The following is a 22,074-nucleotide window of genomic DNA, read 5'->3' as shown; positions in this document are numbered from 1 at the left end:
GCAAGGCCATGGGGCATATTATCATGGAACTTATAAACAAAGACATTGGCAACCTTGGACCCCACCCAGTTTGGGTTCGTGAAGGGCCAATCTTGTCTCCTGAACCTGATTGACTTCTTCGAATCAGTCTCCAGAGCCATGGACAAGGGTAAGGTGGTTCACACAGCCTATCTAGAACTTGCCAAGGCCTTTGACACCATCACCCACTCTGGAGTCATAGATAAACTACTAAGCTGGGCATTAATCCCTACATCGCCCAATGGGTTGCTAACTGGCTTACTGATAGAACCCACACTGTAAAAGTAGCAGACTCCAAATCCAGCTCCAGACAAGTGGAGTACCTCAGGGTTCAGTCCTGGGACCGCTCTTGTTTGGCATTTACTTCTCTGAAGTACAGGCCAACACTAAGGGACTCTGGCTAACAAAGTTCGCAGATAACTGCAAACTGGGAGCCATTATTGAATCCCTAAATGATGTGGATACTCTACAAAAGGGCCTTACAGAAACAGATGCTTGTTGCCAGAGCCATGGGCTCAAGCTCAATGCCAAGAAATGTATAGTTATCCCCTTTGGGGAAAAAACATGTACCCGTGAATTACCATATAGGTGGCAGTACACAAAACACCGAAAGTGTGATAAGAGACTTGGGGACACAGGTGGACAGTGGTCTCACCTTCGATAACCACATCGCCACAACAGTCAGGAAATCCTTCTATGTGGCACACCTCATCACTAAGGGCTTTTCATCCAGAAAAAAGGTCATTGTCCCACTGTACTCATCCCTCATTAGACCCATTATAGAATACAATGCCCCTTTTGGTATGTACCTTTCAAGATCTCTGCAACAACTGGAAAGGCTGCAGAAATACCTCACTAAAAGAATCACAGGCCTAAAGCAGATGCCCTACACTGACCGCCTTAAAAAAACTCCAGCTATACTCTGTTGCATATAGTCTACTCAGAGGCGATCTCTGCTTAACATACAAGGCCATGTCAAACCCAGAGCTGTTGGACATGCTACATAGGTTCATACTAGGTTATCTGCCCTAGGGCATTTATAAGCCTAGCCAGAGTGTGTTTGGCTTTCGCCACCCATTTTAAATTAATTTTGCTATGCCCTTTTTCGAGGTTAGTATACTGTGCCTCTGTCTAACAGTGACACAGAAGTGATACCCGGGGTAAACCTACGATCTCCCATCCACTCATCAAGATTCCTCTTGAAGAGAGTCTCATCAAGATTCCTCTTGAAGAGGGACTCTGCCTAACCTGGACTGGGATTTTATTCCAGAGTGAAGGAAGCCTCTGGGTTATGAATCTGTCCCTCCAGCATGTCCTTTTTATTTCAGTGCTGAGGTTCAAGTCTCTCGAGCGCGTAGCTCGATGGGATTTGGATTTTCTGAGGTGCAGCATGTCCATTAATTCCGGGTTGGACATGGCTTTATACGTCTGGCACAGATCGCCCCTGAGCAGGCGCTATGCCACTGAGTAGAGCTGGAGTTTCTTTAACCGGGCAGCATATGGCATCTGTTTGAGTCCTTTGATCCTCTTGGTGAGGTACTTTTGGGGTCTTTCCAGTTGCTGCAGGTGTCTGGTAAGGTACATCCCAAAAGGGGCATTGTACTCAATTATGGGCCTGATGAGGGATGAGTAAAGAGGCACGATTACCTCCCCTGATCTAGATGTGAATCCCTTCATGATTAGGTGGGCTATATAAAATGTTTTTCTAACCACTTTGGCCACGTGGTTGTCAAATGAGAGATTGCTATCAACTTGGGTCCCCAGGTCTCTAATTACTTCTTCCGTACTTAATGGATTACCACTTATGTGGTAATTTGTGGGCACTTTGTTTTTGACAAAGGGGATGACTATACACTTTTTGGCTTTTAGCTTGAGGCCATGGCTCTAGCACCAGTTGTCTGTTTCTATGAGGCCCTTTTGGAGGATGCTTGTGTTGGCTGGAGAGTCTATTATGGCGCCCAGTTTGCAGTCATCTGCGAACTTGGTCAGCCACAGTCCTTCCGTGTTGGCCTGTACCTCTGAGAAATGTATACCGAACGAGAGGTCCCAGGACTGAGCCTTGTGGGACGCCACTTGTAACTGGTTTGGAGTCTGACATGGCTCCAGCAATTCTAACCATGTGGGTTCTGTCTTTGAGCCAGTTTGCAACCCATCTAGTGACATAGGGGTTTATATTTAAGCTGGTGAGCTTATCTATAATGCCCGAGTGGGGTATTGTATCGAAGGCTTTTGCGAGGTCCAGGTAGGCTGTGTGGACCACCTTCTTCTCGTCAATGGCCTTGGTGACTGTTTCAAAGAAATCGACCAGGTTTAAGAGGCAGGATCTGCCCTTAACAAAGCCAAACTGGGTAGGATCCAGTGTCTGTAGGTCCCCAATATCTTTATTTATAAGGTCCATGATGATCCTTTCCATAGCTTTGCAGACTAAGCTAGTCAGCCTTATGGGGCAATAGTTTCCAGGATCCGTTGAGGCACCACCTTTGTGGAGAGGGACCACCGTTGCTGTACGCCACTCTTTGGTTACATATCCTGTAGTAAGGCTGAGATTGAACAGTAGTTTTATGTTTGGGTTTAACTCTTCTTGGAGTTCATGTAGAATGCAGCCCTGGACACCGTCTGGTCCTATTGATGCTGTGTTTTTTTGCTTTGGAGAGGGCGGCTCTTACCTGAGCATCTGAGATGTCAGGGGGGCAGCACTCTGCTGGGATAGCTATTTGCCCTTTTGGTGGGGGGGGGGTTTGCTCTGAATCTGTCAGCTAGGATGTTGGCAATGTCTGTGGGTTCGGTGTATTTTTTGTCATTTTGGACTAACTCTGAGCATATCTGGGAATTCCCACCCAGGTTGCTAACATAACTAAAGAAAGCCTTGTGATAATCCTTAGTGTCCTGTGCAATTTTTCTCTCGAAGCTGGCCTTGGACGATTTTATGAGTGCCCGTAGTTTTTTGCTAATACTGATCAGAGATGCCTTCCCTTTTTGGGATTTTGCTCTATCGTGTAGTAGCTTCCTCCTTCTATTGTATAGTTTGTTTATGGCTGGGGTCCACCAGACAGGACGTCTGCCTTTGGAGGTTTGGGTCTTGGTTTTATTTGGGATTGCATGATCCATGTATTCCTGAAGGTGTTCATAGAATGAGTTTATAAAGGATTCTGCGGTCTGGGCCGTATTTTCCACAGGCCCGGGGGCTTTGAAGGATTCCACCTCAGTTTTGAGGAGTGTGAAATTTGCTTTAGAGAAGTTTTACACTGTGGTTTTCTGGGCAGGGGGTGGGGTCAGGATGTGAATATCCAGTGAGATTAGTTTATGGTCTGATCTTACCAGTGAGGGATACACTTCTGGTCTGGAGCATAGAGTCCCCATGTTGGTGATGATCAGGTCCAGTATGTTTTCCCCTCTTGTGGGAGTGGTAACAAGTTGTTCCATAGCATCTGAGTTTATAAATTCTAGGAACCTTTGGGCTAGGGTGTTGGAGCTAGAGTAATGCTCTCAGTCTATGTTTGGGTAGTTGAAGTCGCCCAATATAATGGTGTTTGGAGAGACCTTCATATTTTCCAGTGTTCTCAGGAAGGCCGAGTGGAGTTCCTGGGTTTGGGAGGGTGGTCTGTAGCAGGCTATAAACTGGAAGGCAGTTTTACCCACTGTTAGTTGCACATGGATAGTCTCTGCTTCATGCTGTGCCACCAACCTGGAGGTGTGGGTATCTTTGACGAATATTGATACTCCCCCCTCCTTTTGTGGTTCGGTCCAAGTTTTGGGGCCGAAAAGCATGGTATGAGGTATAATCTGGTAGTGTTGGGGTGCTCTCGGCAGCCTTGAACTAGGTTTCTGTTACTGCACAGATATCTATGTTCTCCATGCTAAGGAGAGTTTCAAGTGCATGCATCTTGAGGTTTAGACTTCTGGCATTGAGTAGCACTACTCTTAGTTTCTTATCCCTTGTGATACCTATGGAGGTGGGTTTGTCTTTTGAGCCTTGCCTAAAAAAGGCACTATGGGGGTAGCAAGAGCCTTTGCCAATATCCGAAAGCCCATGGGTGATAGGTGCAAGCCGTCCCTAGTGAAGCATCATGGCTTGTTGAGCATGTCATCCCAGGCTGACAGGCATTGGATCCCCTTTGAATGACACCAATACTTAAGCCAATTGTTGAAATTGATCATCTTGTCTTCATATTGTGGCGTCATTCTTGGTGAGGGTAAGATGCTATTCAAGGTCAGGGTCATACCGGCCTGGGCTACATGCTCAGAGAGCTCCTCTGTCTCTTTTCATGTAGTCCAGTGAGGTACGTCTCAGGTCATTCACACCAGCATGGACAATGACTGAGTCATATTTGTACTTGCCTTGGAGTGACCGGAGTGCTTGTGTTATGTGGCGGATCCTAGCGCCCGACAGGCAGTTCACCGTGACCTTCTCCTTGTTCAGCCTGGTGAGCGGGACGTCAGTGTGCCTGATGATAGTCACCTATTACAAGTGTATCAGGTGTGTTTAGCCTTAAGGGCTGTGACTGTTTGGCACACTGGCTTTGTGAGCTATGTGTTGCACATGTTTTGTTTTGGGGTAGCGGTTGCTTGGGTGTCTGCTTTGGAGGTCTGTGCTGCTTAGGCAGATTTTTATTTAGAGCCTCCGAGTATGTTTTTGTGTGTTTATGTGTTTGGTTTGCTGTCGTGGTAGGTCTATGTGAGACTGGAATTGTAGTGAGTGTGGTTTCCTTTTCCTCCTGACAGGTTACGCCAGTGCTGAGTTGAGAGAGTTTAGCCTCCAGTTTGGCTATATTGTTGCATCTCTCACATGTGTTGGAATTTGTTGGGAGGAGGAGAGGGTTGTCTGTGTACATGAGGCAGTTGTAACATTGCCTCAAGATTCCCAGATTCACCAGCTGGACCGGAGAGGAGATTGACAACTGACCTTTGGACATGCTAGAATAGTATTGGGAATTCCTTTATAATTGAAAAAAAGGGCCAATGGGGAACAAGGTACTCAATGGGAGTTTGTGAGGGTGTAGTGCTTTTAATTTTTTAGTGCTGACTTATATAATTGCTTTAGTGAGCAAGTGCCAGATAACTTAAATGCAATGTGCTACAGGTAACTTAAATGCAAAAACGACAAACAGTAACTTTCATTCAAGTGAAACAAGGAAAATAAGTACAGTAAGCAATGCAGATATCACTAGGGATCCACAGAAGCACTGAAAAGCCGCGTTTTAGGTGGAATTAGCATTTCAGGGAAATAACAAGCAAACAAACAACAAGCATACAAACAAAGCTAGATTCAGCAGGCCTGGATCTAGTCTATGCTACAGCAAACAAGGTGTACCAGTTTCAGTAACAAACAGTTCAAATATGCAGGCACTATAAGTCTTTAACCAGAAATTCCCAGCTCAGAAGGGCAGAGTCCGGCCTCTCCTCCCACAAGAGTGCAGATCACGAACCTTCTTAATGTAAAATAACTGGCCTGAAGCCCAAGTGCTTAAACCAGAACTAATACACTTTTAGAATAACAGGCACTGAGCCCTCAATCAGCAGTTCCCAACTTAGAAGGATGTAAGCTACCTGTCCTGCCACCACAGTGCAGGCCACAAACCTTCCTAATGTAAAAAAACTGGACTGAAGCCCAAGTGCTTAATCCAAATGACTTAGAATGATAGCTACACTTTAATCAAGTTACTACCAAGCAGTAATAAATACAATTGAATACTATAAAGAATGCCTGGATTAGTGCTCAAGTTATACAAACAAAGCTAGATTCAGCAGGCCTGGATCTAGTCTATGCTACAGCAAACAAGGTGTACACTTCAAGAAATCCCAATCCCTCAGAGCCACACACTCCAGGGATCCCTCAGAGCCAGTCCCTCAGAGCCACACGCTCCAGGGATCTAAACCTTGTCATCGCAATAAACAAAACATGCTGGAGGGATAGGTTCCTGACCCAGACTCCCCAGACTCTGGAATAGATTGCCCATACATGTCAAGCAGAGTGCCTCTTTGGCCCTCTTCAAAAGGAACCTTGACTATTGGATGGGAGAAAGGAAATTCACCCCGGGGATCACGTCAGTCACCCTGCTAGACAGGGATCCAGGGAAGTAAATAGTGTGGGAAGAAATGGCCAGGGAATTGTTATGGCTAGGCTTGTATAGGCCCTGGGGATGATAGCCTAGTACCAACCTATGTAGCCAGTCGAACTATCCCGGTCAACAAATGTAAAATAAAAATAAATATATAAATATGTTTGGGGTGGCATCTACTGGCATGCAATAGAGAATTTTTAGAAAAAGGTTTACAATAGGGGCTGGTAATAATGGTACCATCAATGGCTTTAGTCACATTAACATCCAAAAATTCAACATTAAATAGATCAGTGTTACCACAGAAATATAACAAAATTCATTGGAATTCAAATAGCTCACAAATTGCTTCCACATGTCTAATGTACTGTTCCAAACCACCCAACAGTCATCTAAATAATGCCTACACATAATCATAATTAAATATTGTAAAAAAGGATTCCTATCACCGTAAATAATTTGCATTTCCAAAAATCTCATGAAAAGGTCTGCGTAAATGGGTGTGAATGTTGCTCCCATGGCAGTAAGTACCTTTGATTTGTAAAAACCACTGGAACTTAAAGTTAGATGTTGTACTCTAATACTATACCTAATAGTTTCAATAAAAATTCTATTTCAACCTCTGAATACATCTGAGAATATTGTAACCAATATTTAACTGTAGACAGGCCACCATAATGTGGAATACTGGTGTATAATGTTTATACATCCAGCGTACATAAATAAGCATTACACGGAACCTGTAGATCATTGATAAAGGATAGAAACTGGTTAGTATCCTTAATTTGGGCTCAGACAAAACCCAAAAGAGATTTAAGTTTGGATCCCAAATATATTGAATGAGGATCTTGGACCAGTCCACCTTTAAATTAAAAAAATTAAATAAATATGTTTGGCTGTTGCTTTTCATTTATGTATTTCACTATACTTTTGTTTTAATAAGTTTGTACATTTCAGTATCAGTCTTCTCTTAGTCAATTATATACATTAGGACTCATTATCTTAGTTTACACAAATGTGGGTGGGGAATGGGCTGTGCCAACCTCATTGACATCCTGATGTGGCTGCCAGTTAATCATGGTGGCTCAACTTTGACCTTTAAAAACATTCACTTACGTGATGTTTGCTGTTATTGATGTCCCAGACCATTTCTCTGGAGTTTGCAGAATGTCCCTTATATTGCCTCCTGTTTTTGCCCTGTCCCTTGTACAGATTCTCTGGTAAACTGACTGACTTTATTATAGTTTTACACTTCTTGTTCCGATGCATAGCTCTCACCCTTCCATCTTCATAATGAGGAGCGCTACTTCCCGTGATGTGGAACACTTTTAGTGGTGTACAAACAGAAGCTCGCAGTATTTTTAAAGCGATACTTTAGTTTAAGTTAATTCACTGAAGTAATATGTTTCAGTATGATTTACTATGGAGGACAAAGGTGAACATTTTTGATTCTTTGGCAAATTACTGGTCAGTAATACCAAACAGTAGAATTTCACACTCCTTATTGATCAGAGGATACATGATGACGCATAACCGTTGTTCTTGTCTGTCATTACAACAGTCCTTATAATGTACCTCTCAGCGTCTGCACTCTTTAACTTTGGACAAATCTGAAAGGTATGGGGGGGGAGTGGAGGCAAAGACCCGAAATTGAGGGCCATTTTTAAACATCCCACTAATTCATGTAAAAGTTTAACAGAACAGTAGGTTTTACATGAGCATGCACTTTCTAAACAATAAGAAGTATGAGACTGTAATGTCTGGCATTACTAAGTTAGATGGCATAGATATTTAAGTAAACAGCAATCATCCTGTATCCCTGCAGCCACATCATGGGAGCTACAAGACCCATAAACTTGACCAGTCTTACCAGTAAGGCCGTGGAGAGAATCATCATGGGACCTGATCAGTAATGACATAGGAAGTTTCCAAACACTGAACCTGAATCAGTTTGGCTTTGTCAAAGGTAGATCTTGCCTGCTCAATCTGAAGGACGTCTTCGAAAAAGTCACCAGTGCCATAGATGAGGGGAAAATGCTACACACTGCTTATTTTATTTATTTTTATTATTATTTGACATTTGTTTACCGGGTAAGCCTGTCTGGGTCTGCAGTAATTTTCATTAGAGGCCTGGGGAGAAAAGCTCCATAAGATACATTTTAGCATTAAATTTATAAAATTCATAACATACATTTAAGCGTTACATTGGTAAGTAGCATAGAAGTGAAAATCACATTCAACTTGGTGACTTTTGGCACTGGATGAAAAAATTTAAGAGTAAAATTACTGACAAAATTGTTCTGGGAATCCTTCCTAGGAAGGGGGAGATGGTGAGGGACAGAGTGAAGAATCATAAGTGGAGCAATGGAAGAATGGAGAGGTGAATCAGTAAGAGAAAAGTCAGAGATGGAGGCTGAGAATTTAATGTTTCTTCACTCCCTAACCAGGATTAGTGAACATGCAGAGAGCCATTAATTCATTAGGCATTGTCTGATGGAATGTTTAAAGGTATGGAGGTTAGGAGTTGTTTTGATTTCTGATTGCTATTACTGAATAAGAGTAAAGGTATTGGCCGGCAGATTTTGATTTAGGGACCTGGCCAAAGGTTTCAACACACTCCCTGACTCTGGGATCATAGAAAACTTAGTGCATTAAGCATAAACCTATGCCTCATCAGCAGATAGCAAACTAGCTCACGAACTGGACACGTCTGGATGGGTGAATCCTTTTCTGATAAGAAAGCTGTTACTACCGCTGTCCCACAGGGCTCAGTGTTGGGACTCCTGCTGTTTGGTATGTACTTCTCTAAAGTGAAGGCCAGTGTTGGGGGCCTCTGTCTCCCTAAGCTCGCCGATGACTAAGCAAGAGCAATCAGATTCCCCCTAACAATGTTGACATTCTACAGACAGGCCTAACCATGACAGACAACTGGTGCGAAACCAGTGGTCTGAGACTGAATGCTAAAAAAATGTGTAATTATACCCTTTGGTAAATTAGATGTCCTGCTTATAGGTTCATAGGTGTGTACTAGTCTAATGGCCCTGGAGCCTTTACAAGCCCAGCCCATAGAAGTGCTTTGGCATTGTGTTGCCTGACGTTCGTTCCCAGTGCTTCTGTCTAGTAGAGCCACTGGGGTGATCCGCATGGTGAACTTTCTATTTCCCATCCACTCATCAAGATTTCTCATGAAGATGGCCAGCGAGGTGCTCTGCCTGCTTGACATGTATAGGAAGTCTATTCCACAACATGGGCAGTCTCTGGGTTATGAACCTGTCCCTTCAGCATGTTCTTTTGTTTGTGGTAATGAGGTTGAGGTCTCTGGAGCATGTGGTACTGAGGGATTGGGATTTCTTTAGATGTAGCATTCCGAACAGAGTTGGGTCAGACATGGCTTTGTAAGTCAAGCAGAGATTGCCTCTTAGTACTCTGAGACAGCAAATAGCTGGAGTTTTTTGAGTTTGTCCATGTAGAACATGTGTTTAAGTCCTAGGATCCTCTTCATGAGGTACTTTTGTGGCCTCTCCAGCTGTTGCAGGTGTCTAGTGAGGTACATGCCAAATGGGGCGTTATATACTCGAGAGAGAGAGACGATGACCTCTTTTTTTCTTGGATGCAAAATCCTTGGTAATAAGATGTGCTGCATGGAAAGACTTTCTAACCACAGTGGCAATGTGGTGGTCGAAGGAGAGGTTGCTGTCAACCTGCTTCCCCAGATATCTTATAATGCCTTCAGTGTTCAGTGGGCTCCCATCGATGTGGTAATTAGTGGGAACTAAGTTTTTCCCAAAAGGGATGATGATGCATTTTTTTGGCATTAAGCTTAAGGCCATGGTTTTGACAATAGTCATTGGTCTCATTGAGGCCTTTCTGTAGGATGTCTGCATCACTTGGGGAGTTAATAATGGCTCCAAGCTTGCAGTTGTCTGTGAACATGGTCAGCCAGAGTCCCTCCATGTTGGCCTGGACTTCTGAGAAGTGGATGCCAAACAGGAGAGAACCCAGGACTGATCCCTGTGGGACTCCACTTGTGACTAGTCAGCAGTCTGACTTTAAGTCCACTACTTTCACACTGTGGGTTCTATCTGTGAGACAGTTTGCAACCCACCTAATGATATAGGAGTTGATGCCTAGCTTGGTGAGTTTTCAGTAATTCCTGAGTGAGGAATGGTATCAAAGGCCTTGGCCAGATCCAGGTAGGCTGTATGAAACGCCTTACCCTCATCCACATCTGTGGTGACTGAGTCAACCAGGTTGAGCAGGCATGATCTACCTTTCACAAAACCAAACTGCATGGGATCTAGAGTTTGGAGAGTCCCTATATCCTTGTTAATTAGGTCCATGATGATGCTCTCCTTAGCCTTCCATATCGGACTTGTCAGGCTAATGGGGCGATAATTCCCAGGGTTTGTAGTCGCTCCCCCTTTATGGAGAGGTATGACTGTAGCAATGTGCAATTCGATAGGGACAAAGCCTGAGGTGAGGCTTTGAGTGAACAGGGAGCACAGACATATGGTACCAGTTCGCTTTGTAAATCATGTAGAACACAGGGGCATTGCTGGGTCCCATGGAAGCTGTATTCTTAGCCTTGAACAATGCAGCTTTAACCGGTGCTGCAGTAATGCTGGGTGCCTGGCATTCTTCCAGTATTCTGATTGGTCCTTTGGGGGGAGAGAGTGGTAAAGTTGGCACTGAATCTGTGTGCCAGTATGTTGGCAATATCTGTTGGCTCAGTATAGGTGTTACCATTGTTCAGTAATCCAGAGAAAATCTGGGTATTGCCGTGGAGATTCTTGATATAACTATAGAAAGCTTTATGGTTGTTTTTAGTGCTGCCGCAATTCTGCCTTCATACCTGGCTTTAGAGGTTTTGATGAGGGATTTCAACATTTTGTTGTGGTTAATAAGGGAGCTTTTCCAGTCTTGAGACTTCACCTTTGTCTGCAGTAGTTTCTTCCTTAGGTTGTAGAGTTTATTAATGGCAGGGGACCACCAGATTGGCTTAGTTTTTTTTTTGGAGGAGAGCATCGTGGTTCTGTTGGATATGGCTAGTTCCATGCATTTACATACGTGTTTGTACAGTGCACTGGTGTATGATTCAGCAGTCATGCATCTATTTTCAATTGGCATGGGTGCTGTGAAGTTAGTCACCTATGTTTTTAAAAGCCCAGTCAGCTTTGGAGAAGTTTTTCTTGGTGGTTACCTTTGCGGGGGGTGTGGGTGAGATGTGGATTTCCATGGTGATTAGTTTGTGGTCAGATCTAACTAGGGAGGAATTGACTGTTGGTTTAGAGCAGCAGTTGCCCATGTTAGTAATAACTAGGATCAAGGATGTTGCTTCCTCTAGTGGGGGTAAGAATGAGCTGGTCCAGGGCATTGGAGTTGATGAATTCCAGGAAGCATTGGGCCAGTGTATTGGTGTATGAGTAGTTCTCCCAGTTGACGGAGGAGTAGTTGAAGTCACCTAGTATGAGAACATTGGGTTGGATCCTAATAGTTTCCAAGGTGCTTAAAAACATGGAGTGAGAGTCTTGGGACATGGTAGGGGACCTGTAGCAGGCTACGACCTGCATCGCAGTCTTACCCGGTGTTAGTTGTACCTGAAGTATCTCGGATGCATTATGTTGGGCTATTAGTCTGGAGGTGTGCATATCCTATATAAATATGGAGACACCACCGCCTTTGGAGCTTTGGTCCATGTTCTGGGGCTGAAAGGTGTGGAATGAGTTATAACTTGGTAGTGCAGGGGTGCTTTCTGCAGCTTTAAGCCAGGTCTCAGTTACAGCACAAATGTTGAGGTTCTCCATTTTGAGGAGTGCTTTGAGTGAGTGCATCTTGAGATTTTAAACTTTTAGCGTTGAGCAGCATGACCCTCGGATTGCATTTATTATGTAGCTGTTACGTTGGTAATTTGGTCTGTGGAACACTTTTTTTTTTTTCTAAAAAAAGTACTGTAAGGGGTAACAGGAGGCTTCGCCAGTACCCAGAAACCCAGGGGTGACAGATGCAGGCGATCTCTGGCAAAGCTTTGAGGTCTGTCAGTCATGTCATCCAAAGCAGACCGATACTGGATCCCCTTAGAATGACACCAGAAACTTAGCCAATTGTTGAAGTCAATCATTTTCTGGTTGCTAATTATAATATTGATAGTAGACCCAGTAGTGAGGGACCTAGAACACAGATGGATAGTAACCTAAACTTTAACTACCAGGTACCTACAGTAATGAAGAAGTCCTTCTGTGTGGCTCAGCTTATGTGTAAATACATAGCATAAAGGTCAAAGGAAGTCATAGTGCCATCGTACTCGGCCTCATCAGGCCCATAATCGAGTAACATGTTCCCTCCTGCATGTATCTAATCAGGTGCTTACAACCGTTGGAGTACAGCCCCAGAGGTTTCTCACTAAAAAAATGCTAAGTGTTAAGACACATGTCTTATGCAGACCAACTAAAGGCCCAATCCCTTTACTGTGTTTCATATCTTTTAATGAGAGATGACTCGTACCTGACCTACAGGACATTCTTTGATCCAGCCCTGATGAAAATGTTACATATTCACAAGAAAAATTATATGAGGGTTCGTTCCATGGACCTGAACCTTATTTGTGACTCTAAAAGAACTTACTGGAGAGACTGATTCGTATCCCAAAGGCTGCCTAGTCTATGGAATAAACTTCCCATCTTCATAAAACAAAGCCTGTCCCTCACTCTGTCTTCAGAAAGAATTTGTATAAATGGAGGGTGAACCGTAAATTCACTCCTGGGATATTGCTTATGTCCCTTATGGACAGAGGCATTCTGTAAAATGGACTCAGGGCGCCAGGACCCGAAGACCCGCTACCTCGAAACTACCCCATTCCCATATATGGAGAATTAAAATACAGTATTGTCATATCCTGGGTATTACTGCTTAGGCTTGTAAAGGCTGTTGCACCATTAGCCTAGTAATCACCTATGAACTTACCAAACCGCATGTCATACTGGGAGCAACACTAACTACTGCTCTTCTCAATGTGTCCTAATCTTTGCAGTCGCCCTTAGCTGACAGGTACTTCTAAGGAAAATAGTTTTACTTGTTGTTCAGAAGCCTTGCTTTCAGTCTTCCATCTTTAGAATGTGGGGCACAAAGTCCCATGATGTGGAGCACTTGCAAACGATGTACTAGTGATGTAGTAACACTTTCAGCTGGGACCCTTGTGACATATGTAAAATGTGATGTTCATCGTGTTTCACTGTTGCAGTCATTACACTTGGGTTGTCCTGCTGGCAGGCTACCCGCAGTCGGCATCAATTCCAAATTCTTGGTCTGGCGTCGGTTGCTGTCGCCTCTTCCCTGACGTCAGTGCGCCAGGGGTATAAAAGATGCAGCCGACATCATTTTCTTCAGTCTTTCTTGCTGTGCGGTGCCCGAAGCAAAAGCAGTTTGCAAGTGCCGGTCGGCCGACTCCTGAGATTTTCAAAATTGAATTTCAGATCCGAAGTCTTCTATAAAGCTAAGTACCCGATTGGGGAAACTTTTTTCTTGCTCCAGACCGATGTCAGAAAAAGTTAACAATTGTATTTCTTGTGGGAAGCAAATACCTCATAAGGATTTTCACTCTTACTGTATTCCTTGCCTAGGCCTTGACCACGACATTGCTAGTTGTTTTTGTGCTCGATTTAACCAACGAACTATTAAGCGTCAGTACGATTTTGCTTTTCATTACTTTGGCCGAAGGTTTAACTACATAATGCCGTCGGAACAGCCGATGACCGGAGTTCATAAAAAGCACAAGGAAAAAGAAAAGGACAGGCATCCGAGGTCCAAAACCGATGATGAAGCCTCTTCTAGGCCAGTCGCCGGGTCTCAGTGAGGTGCTTTCGCAGCCCCTGACACCCGCTACCTCAGAGCCACAGGCCACCTCCGACTCCCACATGGAGATAGCTAGGCCTCTGGATACTCAAGGTATTGGGCCTTCGGAAACTAATCCCTCAGCTGGGTCCAGAGCCACTGAGCAGGCATTGGCTTCTGACGGTGTTTTCAGACCTATACAGCTTTATATCAAGCCAACTTCAGCATCAACGACAAAGACTAAAACAGTTTTAAAGACAAGGAAACAAGTACAGCACTCCCCAGGCCAGACTTCCATGCCTAAGAAACAGATGCTGAAAATGGCCGAAGACCTAATTACTTTGATCACGAGTTCTCATCCCCCTCCTGATAAGAGGCCTAGGCAAGACACTGAATATGATTAATCTGATCAAGTTTCCATTTCCTCTGACTCCTCTTCAGAACAGGGATACTCTATTCCTCCCTATGAGGATTCTGATGCTGAAGAATCTATTCCTTCAGCTTCTCCTCCTGAAGATTACTCATTTGGGGAAACCTTGCATACCATGAGGGAGCATTTCCACTGGGAGAGCCAAGATTATTCAGATTCTAAGAAAAGGCTCAGAGTCTTTCTTTTACTACCTCAGCACAGACCTCTTGCTATTCCTCCTGTTCTAGACATTGTAGATGATGATTTTTCAGAGTCCGGGCTGTCTCCCGACTCTACCTCCTGCACCTGTTAAGCCAGACAGATACTACAGGGTTCCAGATTCTCATAAATTTCTATATAAAAACCCTGCTGCTGACCCAGAAACTATTTCACAGGGTCCCAAAGGGGTCAAGGCTGCTACTGCAAAAAACCCTGTCCCCTCAGATAGAGATTCTAGGGCACTGGACAGATGGGGGAAAAAGTTTACACTTCTGCTACCTTGGCTGTAAGGGCTTTAAATTGTCAGTTTCATATGCTTAAATATCAGCAATATTTAATGTCTCTGTTAAAACAGAAAATGTTGACAAATTCTGAATGTGCTGAGAACAAGGAATTGCAGGATTTATTGCATGCAGCTGAACAAGTGGGAAAACATCCTTTGCAATGTGGCTATGATTCACTGAAGGCCTCTTGCAGGGCTGCTGTAGCAGGCTCGGTCATTAGAAGACATGCTTGGTTAAAGGAACAGACTCTGCCTGATCATGTTAAAGCAAAATTATTGGATGCTCCATTACAGCATGATACTTTGTTTGGTGTTAAGGCAGAAGAGGTGTTGAAGAAAATGGAGGATAAAGCTAAATCTATAAAGACAGTGAAGGATTTCTTACAGGTGCAGCCACCCAGATTTAGCAGGAACTGGCCTTCTAAGAAGTGGTCCTTTACCGTGTCAGACAGGCCACAAAGAGGCAGATACAGACACCCTAGAGGCAGACAACAGCCTCGGGGCTCATACAGGCCCAAACAGTTGGGTGCTTCTACCACCAAAAGCGGAGAAGACAAATCACAGCCATATAGGAAACAGTCCCAATGACTTCCCTCTGCCAATGCCAAGCATTTATCTTTTGGCAGCACCCTTACGGGGAAAGCTAGCACTTTTTTTCACAAAATTGGCACATGATTACCCAGGACAGATGGGTCTTAAATATAGTCTCTCAGGGCTACAGGTTCCACTTTCATACCCTTTCAAAGGCAAAAGGTATGCCAGACCTGCCACACAATCAATGGGCAGAGGCACAAAACCAAGTCTCATGTTTCATGGGCATGAGGGCTATTCAGCCAGTACCACAACAAGAGCAGTGACAAGGATTTTACTCAAGACTTTTCTTAGTAACAAGAAAGGGCAAAGCATGGAGACCGATCCTGGATCTGTCTATTCTAAATACTTTTCTGGACGTTCCGAAATTCAAAATGTTGACTCTGCAGCAGCTTCTGCCCATGCTGGGCAAAATGCTTGGCTTGTAACTTTGGACCTCAAAGAGGCATACCTACATGTCCCAATCAGACAATCTTGCAGAAGATCACTCAGATTCATAGCTGGCTCAAAGCACTACCAATTCTCTGCACTGCCCTTTGGCTTATCTACTGCCCCCAGGGTCTTCACAAAATGCCTGGCACCAATAATTGCATTTTGCAGACAGAGGAATTCAAATATATCCCTACTTGGACGACTGCCTTATTCAAGCAGAGGCCAAAGACATTCTACTAAAGCATCTGGTGTTTGTAAAAAGATTACTAATTTGCCTAGGGTACACAGTAAATGAAAAGAAATCAAAACTAGTGCCCTCTCAAGAGATAATATTCCTGGGTGCAAGCTTAAATACAACTGCCCAGATGGCTTATCTCACGCCAGATGGACAAAGGCATCTGACTTCATACTTCGAAAACATGGCAACAAAGACCCAGTTATCTGCAAGAAAAAATCTGCAGGCTCTGGGCTACATGGCCTCCTGCATTCTGCTAATTCCATATGCAAGACTGCATATGAGGAAACTACAATGGTACCTAAAAAGTGTTTGGACTCAACATTGCCACAGCCTGGAAACATTAATTTCCCTCATTCCCTGCCTGCAACAGGAGTTTCGATGGTGGGCACAGGCCTGTCACCACAACAAGGGACAGCCATTCACTTTACCCACAGCCAGGCAAGCACTAACAACGGATGCATCAGATTATGCCTGGGGGGCCCTCATGGCAGGAAAATGTATTCAGGGCACATGGCCCCCAAGCCAAAGGCATCTACACATCAATCAAAAAGAGATGCTAGCTGTACAAAATGCCCTGACAGCCTTCAAGGACCTACTTCATCCCGGGCAGCTGCTGATAAAGACGGACAACACCACAGTCGTGTGGTACATAAACAAGCAGGGGGGCACACATTCCTACCCCCTCTGCAGACAAGCCATGATTTTGTAGAACACAGCATTGACTTACCAAGTACACCTGCAAGCACAATTCCTGCCAGGAAAAACAAATGCTCTGGCAGACGAACTAAGCAGAAACCTCATGGACCCTCACGAGTGGAAACTAGATCCACAAATCTTCAGCATGATAACAAGGAAATGGGGATGCCCAGACATGGATCTTTTTGCCTCCCCTCACAACTGCCAACTTCAGAGATTCTGCACAAGGACTTATCACAAACAAGCATGGAAAGTGGATGCCCTATCATTCAGCTGGAACAACCTTACAGTATATGCCTTTCCTCCACTGCCTCTCCTCCCCAAGGTACTCCTTAAGGTCAGACAAGAGAAGCCACAAATGATACTGATTGCCCCAGATTGGCCACACTAACACTGGTACCCAATCCTAAGGAGCTTGTCCCAAGGCCCAGCCTGGACATTGCCTCAAATTCCTCATTTACTGACCCAACAAAACAATCAGATCCTGCACAGCCAACTCAGAACTCTAAATCTAGCTGCATGGCGGATACTGGAACCATTCAGAATACAACTCTCTCCAAAGCGGTTATGGATATCATTTTGGAGGACTAGAGGCCAAGCACCAGGAAATCTTATGCAGAAAAATGGAAGATATTCTGTGCTTGGAACCAGGCACAAGGAATTGACACGCTTGTTCCAAATATTCCTCAGATTTTACAATATCTAACTGAGATGCTGGACAAAGGCCTATCCTTCTCATCAATTAAGATCCATACCTCTGCCATTTCAGCTCATTACAATACAGACCCACCTATTTTTTCATATCCATTGCTTAGGCAGTTCCTCAGGGGGGCCAAAAACATAAGACCTCCAAGGAGAACACCAATACCTGCATGGGACCTCAATTATGTCTTGGAAAAACTCACAATGCCTCCTTTTGAGCCAGCCAATACAGCTGACATAAAATTCTTATCATGGAAAACAGCTCTGCTCCTAGCAATAACTTCAGCAAGAAGAGTCTTAGAGTTACAGGCATTAATGGCTGTGGAACCTTTTATTATCTTCCATCAGGACAGGATTTCTCTAAGGACAAACCCAACATTTATGCCTAAGGTAGTGTCCAGTGTGGCTCTAACCAAACCATTCATTTGCCTACATTTTACCCAAACCTGTAGAATAAAGGGGAGAGACTTCTGCAGTCTTTGGACATACACAGACAGCTACGCTTCTTCTTGGACAAAACTAAAGCTTTCAGAAAGACTGAGCAACTTTTAGTGGCATATGCTGCAGGATCACAAGGAAAGGCTATCTCAAAGCAGACTATTTCAAAATGAATAGGACACTGCATTCATTTCTGCTATTCACAATATGGTAAATCAGTGCCAAAGGGCATTAGACCACATTCTACCAGGGCAGCAGCCACCTCAGCAGCCTTCCTCAGAGGAGTACCAACCAAGGATATTTTGGAGGCTGCAACTTGGACTTCAGTGAACACTTTTACTAAGCACTACCACTTGCCTCTTTACTCTAAATCCAGAGCAAGCTTTGCCACTGCAGTCTTGCAGGGCCTTATAGCTACTCCTAATTCTGTTTAGACCCAGACGCCCAACCTCAGCTTTGGGATTCAACCTAAGTGTAATGACTGCAACAGTGAAACACGATGAACATAGTACAGTTGTGTACCTACCATAAGTGTAGATGTTAGAGTGTATTCACTGTTGCAGTCCAGGTTACCGACCCACCATCCCCCTTTCTTTGCTGGGACGTATCTGTACTTCTCTATCCTTGGTGCATGCTTTTATTAGCAATGTTTTTTAGCCTACCCTTTTGAGGGATAGATTTATCACTCGGAGATTCCCTATGCTGTGGAATAAAATCCCAATCCATGTGAGGCAGAGCACCTCTCTGGCTCTGTTCAAGAGAAATCTTGACCTGTGGATGGGAGATCGTAGGTTTATCCCGGGAATCATCTCTGTGTCACTGCTGGACAGAGGCACAACAAACTAATGGGCACAATATTTTTTCATATAAGGGGTGGCGTAAGCCACAAAAATTTGGGCTAGGCTTATAAATGCCTTAGGGCAGATAGCCTAGTATAAAACTATGAACCTATGAAACTATACAACCTATGTGGTGTATTTGATTGTAGATGAAGGTATTGTTTATTTTGGTGCATGCTTTTATTAGCAATGTTTTTTAGCCTACCCTTTTGGGGGCACCTGACATCTGGGGTAAGAAAAACTGAAGAAAATGGCGTCGGCTGCATCTTTTATACCCCTGGCACGCTGACGTCCGGGAAGAGGCGACAGCAGCCGACGCCGGACCAAGACTTTGGAATTCAGACCGACTGCGGGTAGCCTGCCAGCAGGATAACCCAAGTGTAATGACTGCAACAGTGAATACACTCTAACATCTACATTTATGGTAGGTACACAACTGTACTTTACTCTCTACTTATTATTTTGATGAATTTAATGTTTCAGTATTTACTATGGAGGACAAAACCAAATATTTCTGATTCGCAAATCACCTCTCAATGACGGACAATAGAATTTCACACTCCTTGTTTAGCAGATGCATGCCAATGCATAGCCTGTTCTTGACAATCAGTACAACAGTTCTTGCTTTGTACCTCTCAATGTCTTTGTTTAAAAATTCTGGACAAAGCCAAAAATGATTTGGGGTAGGAGCAAATGCCACAAATTGGGCACAATGTTAAATTGTAGCAGTAATGCACCTATGCACTTAAGAAATTAACAGAAAAATTGTTTCTATGCAAACGTGGCCTTTCTGAACAATAAGTATGAGACTATCTGATGCTGCTAAATGAGGCAGTTGTGTAGATCTTTAAGTGGGTGGCATTTATCTGGTATCCCTGCAGCTGCATCACTGCATGCATCACACTGGGGACTGCACTTGTTACTATGCATCCCTCTGTGTCCTAATTCACATAATCACCCTTAGCAGGTTCTACATACAAAAACATTTTTTTTGTTACTTTCACATAACATTTCTAAACAGTGGTTTGTCTGCTAAATATGCAAGAATTACAGCAGTCCTTCATAAAATATAGCAGCACTCTTACTTGTTTTGCAGTGTTCCTAAACGAAACGGATAAATTGTCAGCAGTGTTTTACACATATTTTCTTAGACTGTCAGATTGTTTTTTTTCTGGAATTTAGGAATGTTTCTGGTAGTCCCGTATTAGTAGAATAGCAGTGACATTCCCAGGTGGAATCTTACACTATTATTGCTTGACTTTACTAAGATGCACAATTAAGACCAGCGATTCATAGACCAAGAGGAAGATAGGAAACTATTGCCAGCTACATGTAAATGTTGTGTAACGTAATATTTTGAATGCACTGAAGGATTACTTTCCTAACTTCTGCTTGCTAAGCTGCCTTCTCGTTTTATTGGCCATGCGTCTTTCATGCCTACTACTTCAGTTTGTGTCCAGTGTAAAATAACATTTTGTGTTGTAGTAGATTATTGTTGGGGGAAAAAAATCAATGAGGGATGAGGTATTGGTATCTTTAAGTAATTGCACATGCTGGTCACTTGCTGTCTTGCAACCCAAAAATGTTTGTTTCCAGGGAAAAAAAAAAGGCTGGTAATAAGCTTGATATTGGTGAGTCGTCAGCCCATTATTTGTAACCGTGTGAGAGTCTGTTTTTCTAAGATTGATTGTTGTGGTGAGTTTCTTACACAACTGTAATTTTGTTTGTCTGCTGCTGTGATTTTTAGATAGATCCTAAATCTCCCATATTATTTATATATAAAAATGTAGAATTTCCCACTATCCTGGGTAGGTTTCTTCTATACCACTCAAAAAATACTTCTGATCTTCATATGTATAGATTTAATTTCCATCTAAACTGCCGGCGATCTTGATTTAAGAAAGAAATGAGGTTGCTTTAGGGCATGCTTAGGGGTCTCGAGGCTTTTCTCTTCCTGCAGAGAGGGGAAGGATGGAGTACTTTGTGCATGTGCAACCGTCTTTAGCATGGGTATTAGTGACAGGTCTCTTGGATGAGGTCTGATAAGAAATTTTTGTGACGATCATTATGTTCCTTAGGAGAATCAGGTTGCAAAGTACAGTTCTATCCAGTCCAAATGGACCAGACAAGAAATTATAAACTTTCCCTGCTGTTTTGTGTCTTTTTTTTTGCTCCTGGCAAAATCTTGGTTCAGTCAGAAGTAATTATCTTTAACCAGTGTTATGCATGCTATAGACAGGGCAGTCTCTATGATACAGAACACACCAGGGGTACTTTATATTGCTTTGGATCTGTCTGGGACAACAATGAGTAAAGCTTGGAGTTTGCAAACAGGGCAGAGTTAAGTATCGATGTCTTCTGGTATGAGTCAGAAGAATGGCTGAGTTTGTCTGCCAGTTTTGGGTGTAACTTTTGCCTGTTGAGATTCATTATAGCAAACCAAATCACAAATCTGGTTATAGAAGTTGTATTTCTATAGTATTACGCAGTTATCACAAGCTCCAGGGAGCTTATATAAAATTCAGACAGTGCTTTATCATAGTTTTTTTTCTGGTTTCAGATAAATGCGGTTTATATATTCAGGCTGAAGAAAGTCAAGTTGCATGTGGACTCATTTAAATTTTTTTTTTTTTTGCTGTGCTTTTGTTATGAAGTTTTTGATAATATTTTAAAGTTTGCCAAAATAATGAGTAAGAGTATTTTATCATTTTTTTTTCTGGATATTGCACAGTGCTCATTGTTGAACTGCTGTCTTCATTTTTGATCTGTGTTCTAACGTTCCTCAGTGTGTTCATTGAGGTTTACTTGTTTTACACTCCCAACACTTTTTATGACTTGCTGCTTAGAAGTAACGGTAAACGAAAACCTTGTTTTGTTCATTTTTGGTGCTGTTTTGCTTCACATGTAGGAGCTGAAACAAAGTGATGCAGATTCTGGAATGGAACATCCTCCAGCTTGGTTTGGAAGATATATGGACACGGTAAGTATTAGCTGATTTTATCCATTTTTTTTATTTTAGTACAGATACAAAAAATGAAGTGAATGCTGCTGGAATGGGTGTCTGTAGTGGCATGTTAACACACAAAGATTAAAACCTTCTGCTCTGCCTACTAATGTGGAATCTGTTCATTGAGAAAGTAATACAATTATCTTTTTCACCTTTGTTTTGATGCATTATACTTCATTTTCAGTAATCTGTTCATAATCACAGAAAAAATGTAAAATTTTATTCAGGCAGTCTGAGCTGTTGTACTGCTTCTAGCACGCAGTGCAGAGGTAGTCCAAGTATATTCCAGTCTGTGACACTGATAGCTGTGTGATCC

General features: G+C 43.2%; 1 protein-coding gene across 3 annotated transcripts in view; it reads left to right on the top strand.

Annotated features, from left to right (window-relative positions):
• The window catches only part of NBR1 (NBR1 autophagy cargo receptor), a 1,427,595-nt gene that overhangs the window by 117,963 nt on the left and 1,287,558 nt on the right, over positions 1-22,074 (top strand). For all 3 annotated transcript variants that reach the window (XM_044054653.1, XM_044054654.1, XM_044054652.1), the window contains exon 6: positions 21,660-21,731. In XM_044054653.1, the coding sequence (XP_043910588.1) occupies positions 21,660-21,731 (72 nt within the window). The remainder of the gene's footprint in view (positions 1-21,659; positions 21,732-22,074) is intronic.

This window comes from Protopterus annectens, chromosome 13.part0, assembly GCF_019279795.1.
Source record: "Protopterus annectens isolate FY-2018-M chromosome 13.part0, PAN1.0, whole genome shotgun sequence".
NCBI classification, from domain to species: Eukaryota; Metazoa; Chordata; order Ceratodontiformes; family Protopteridae; genus Protopterus; species Protopterus annectens.
This window is presented reverse-complemented; position numbering and strand designations above follow the sequence as displayed.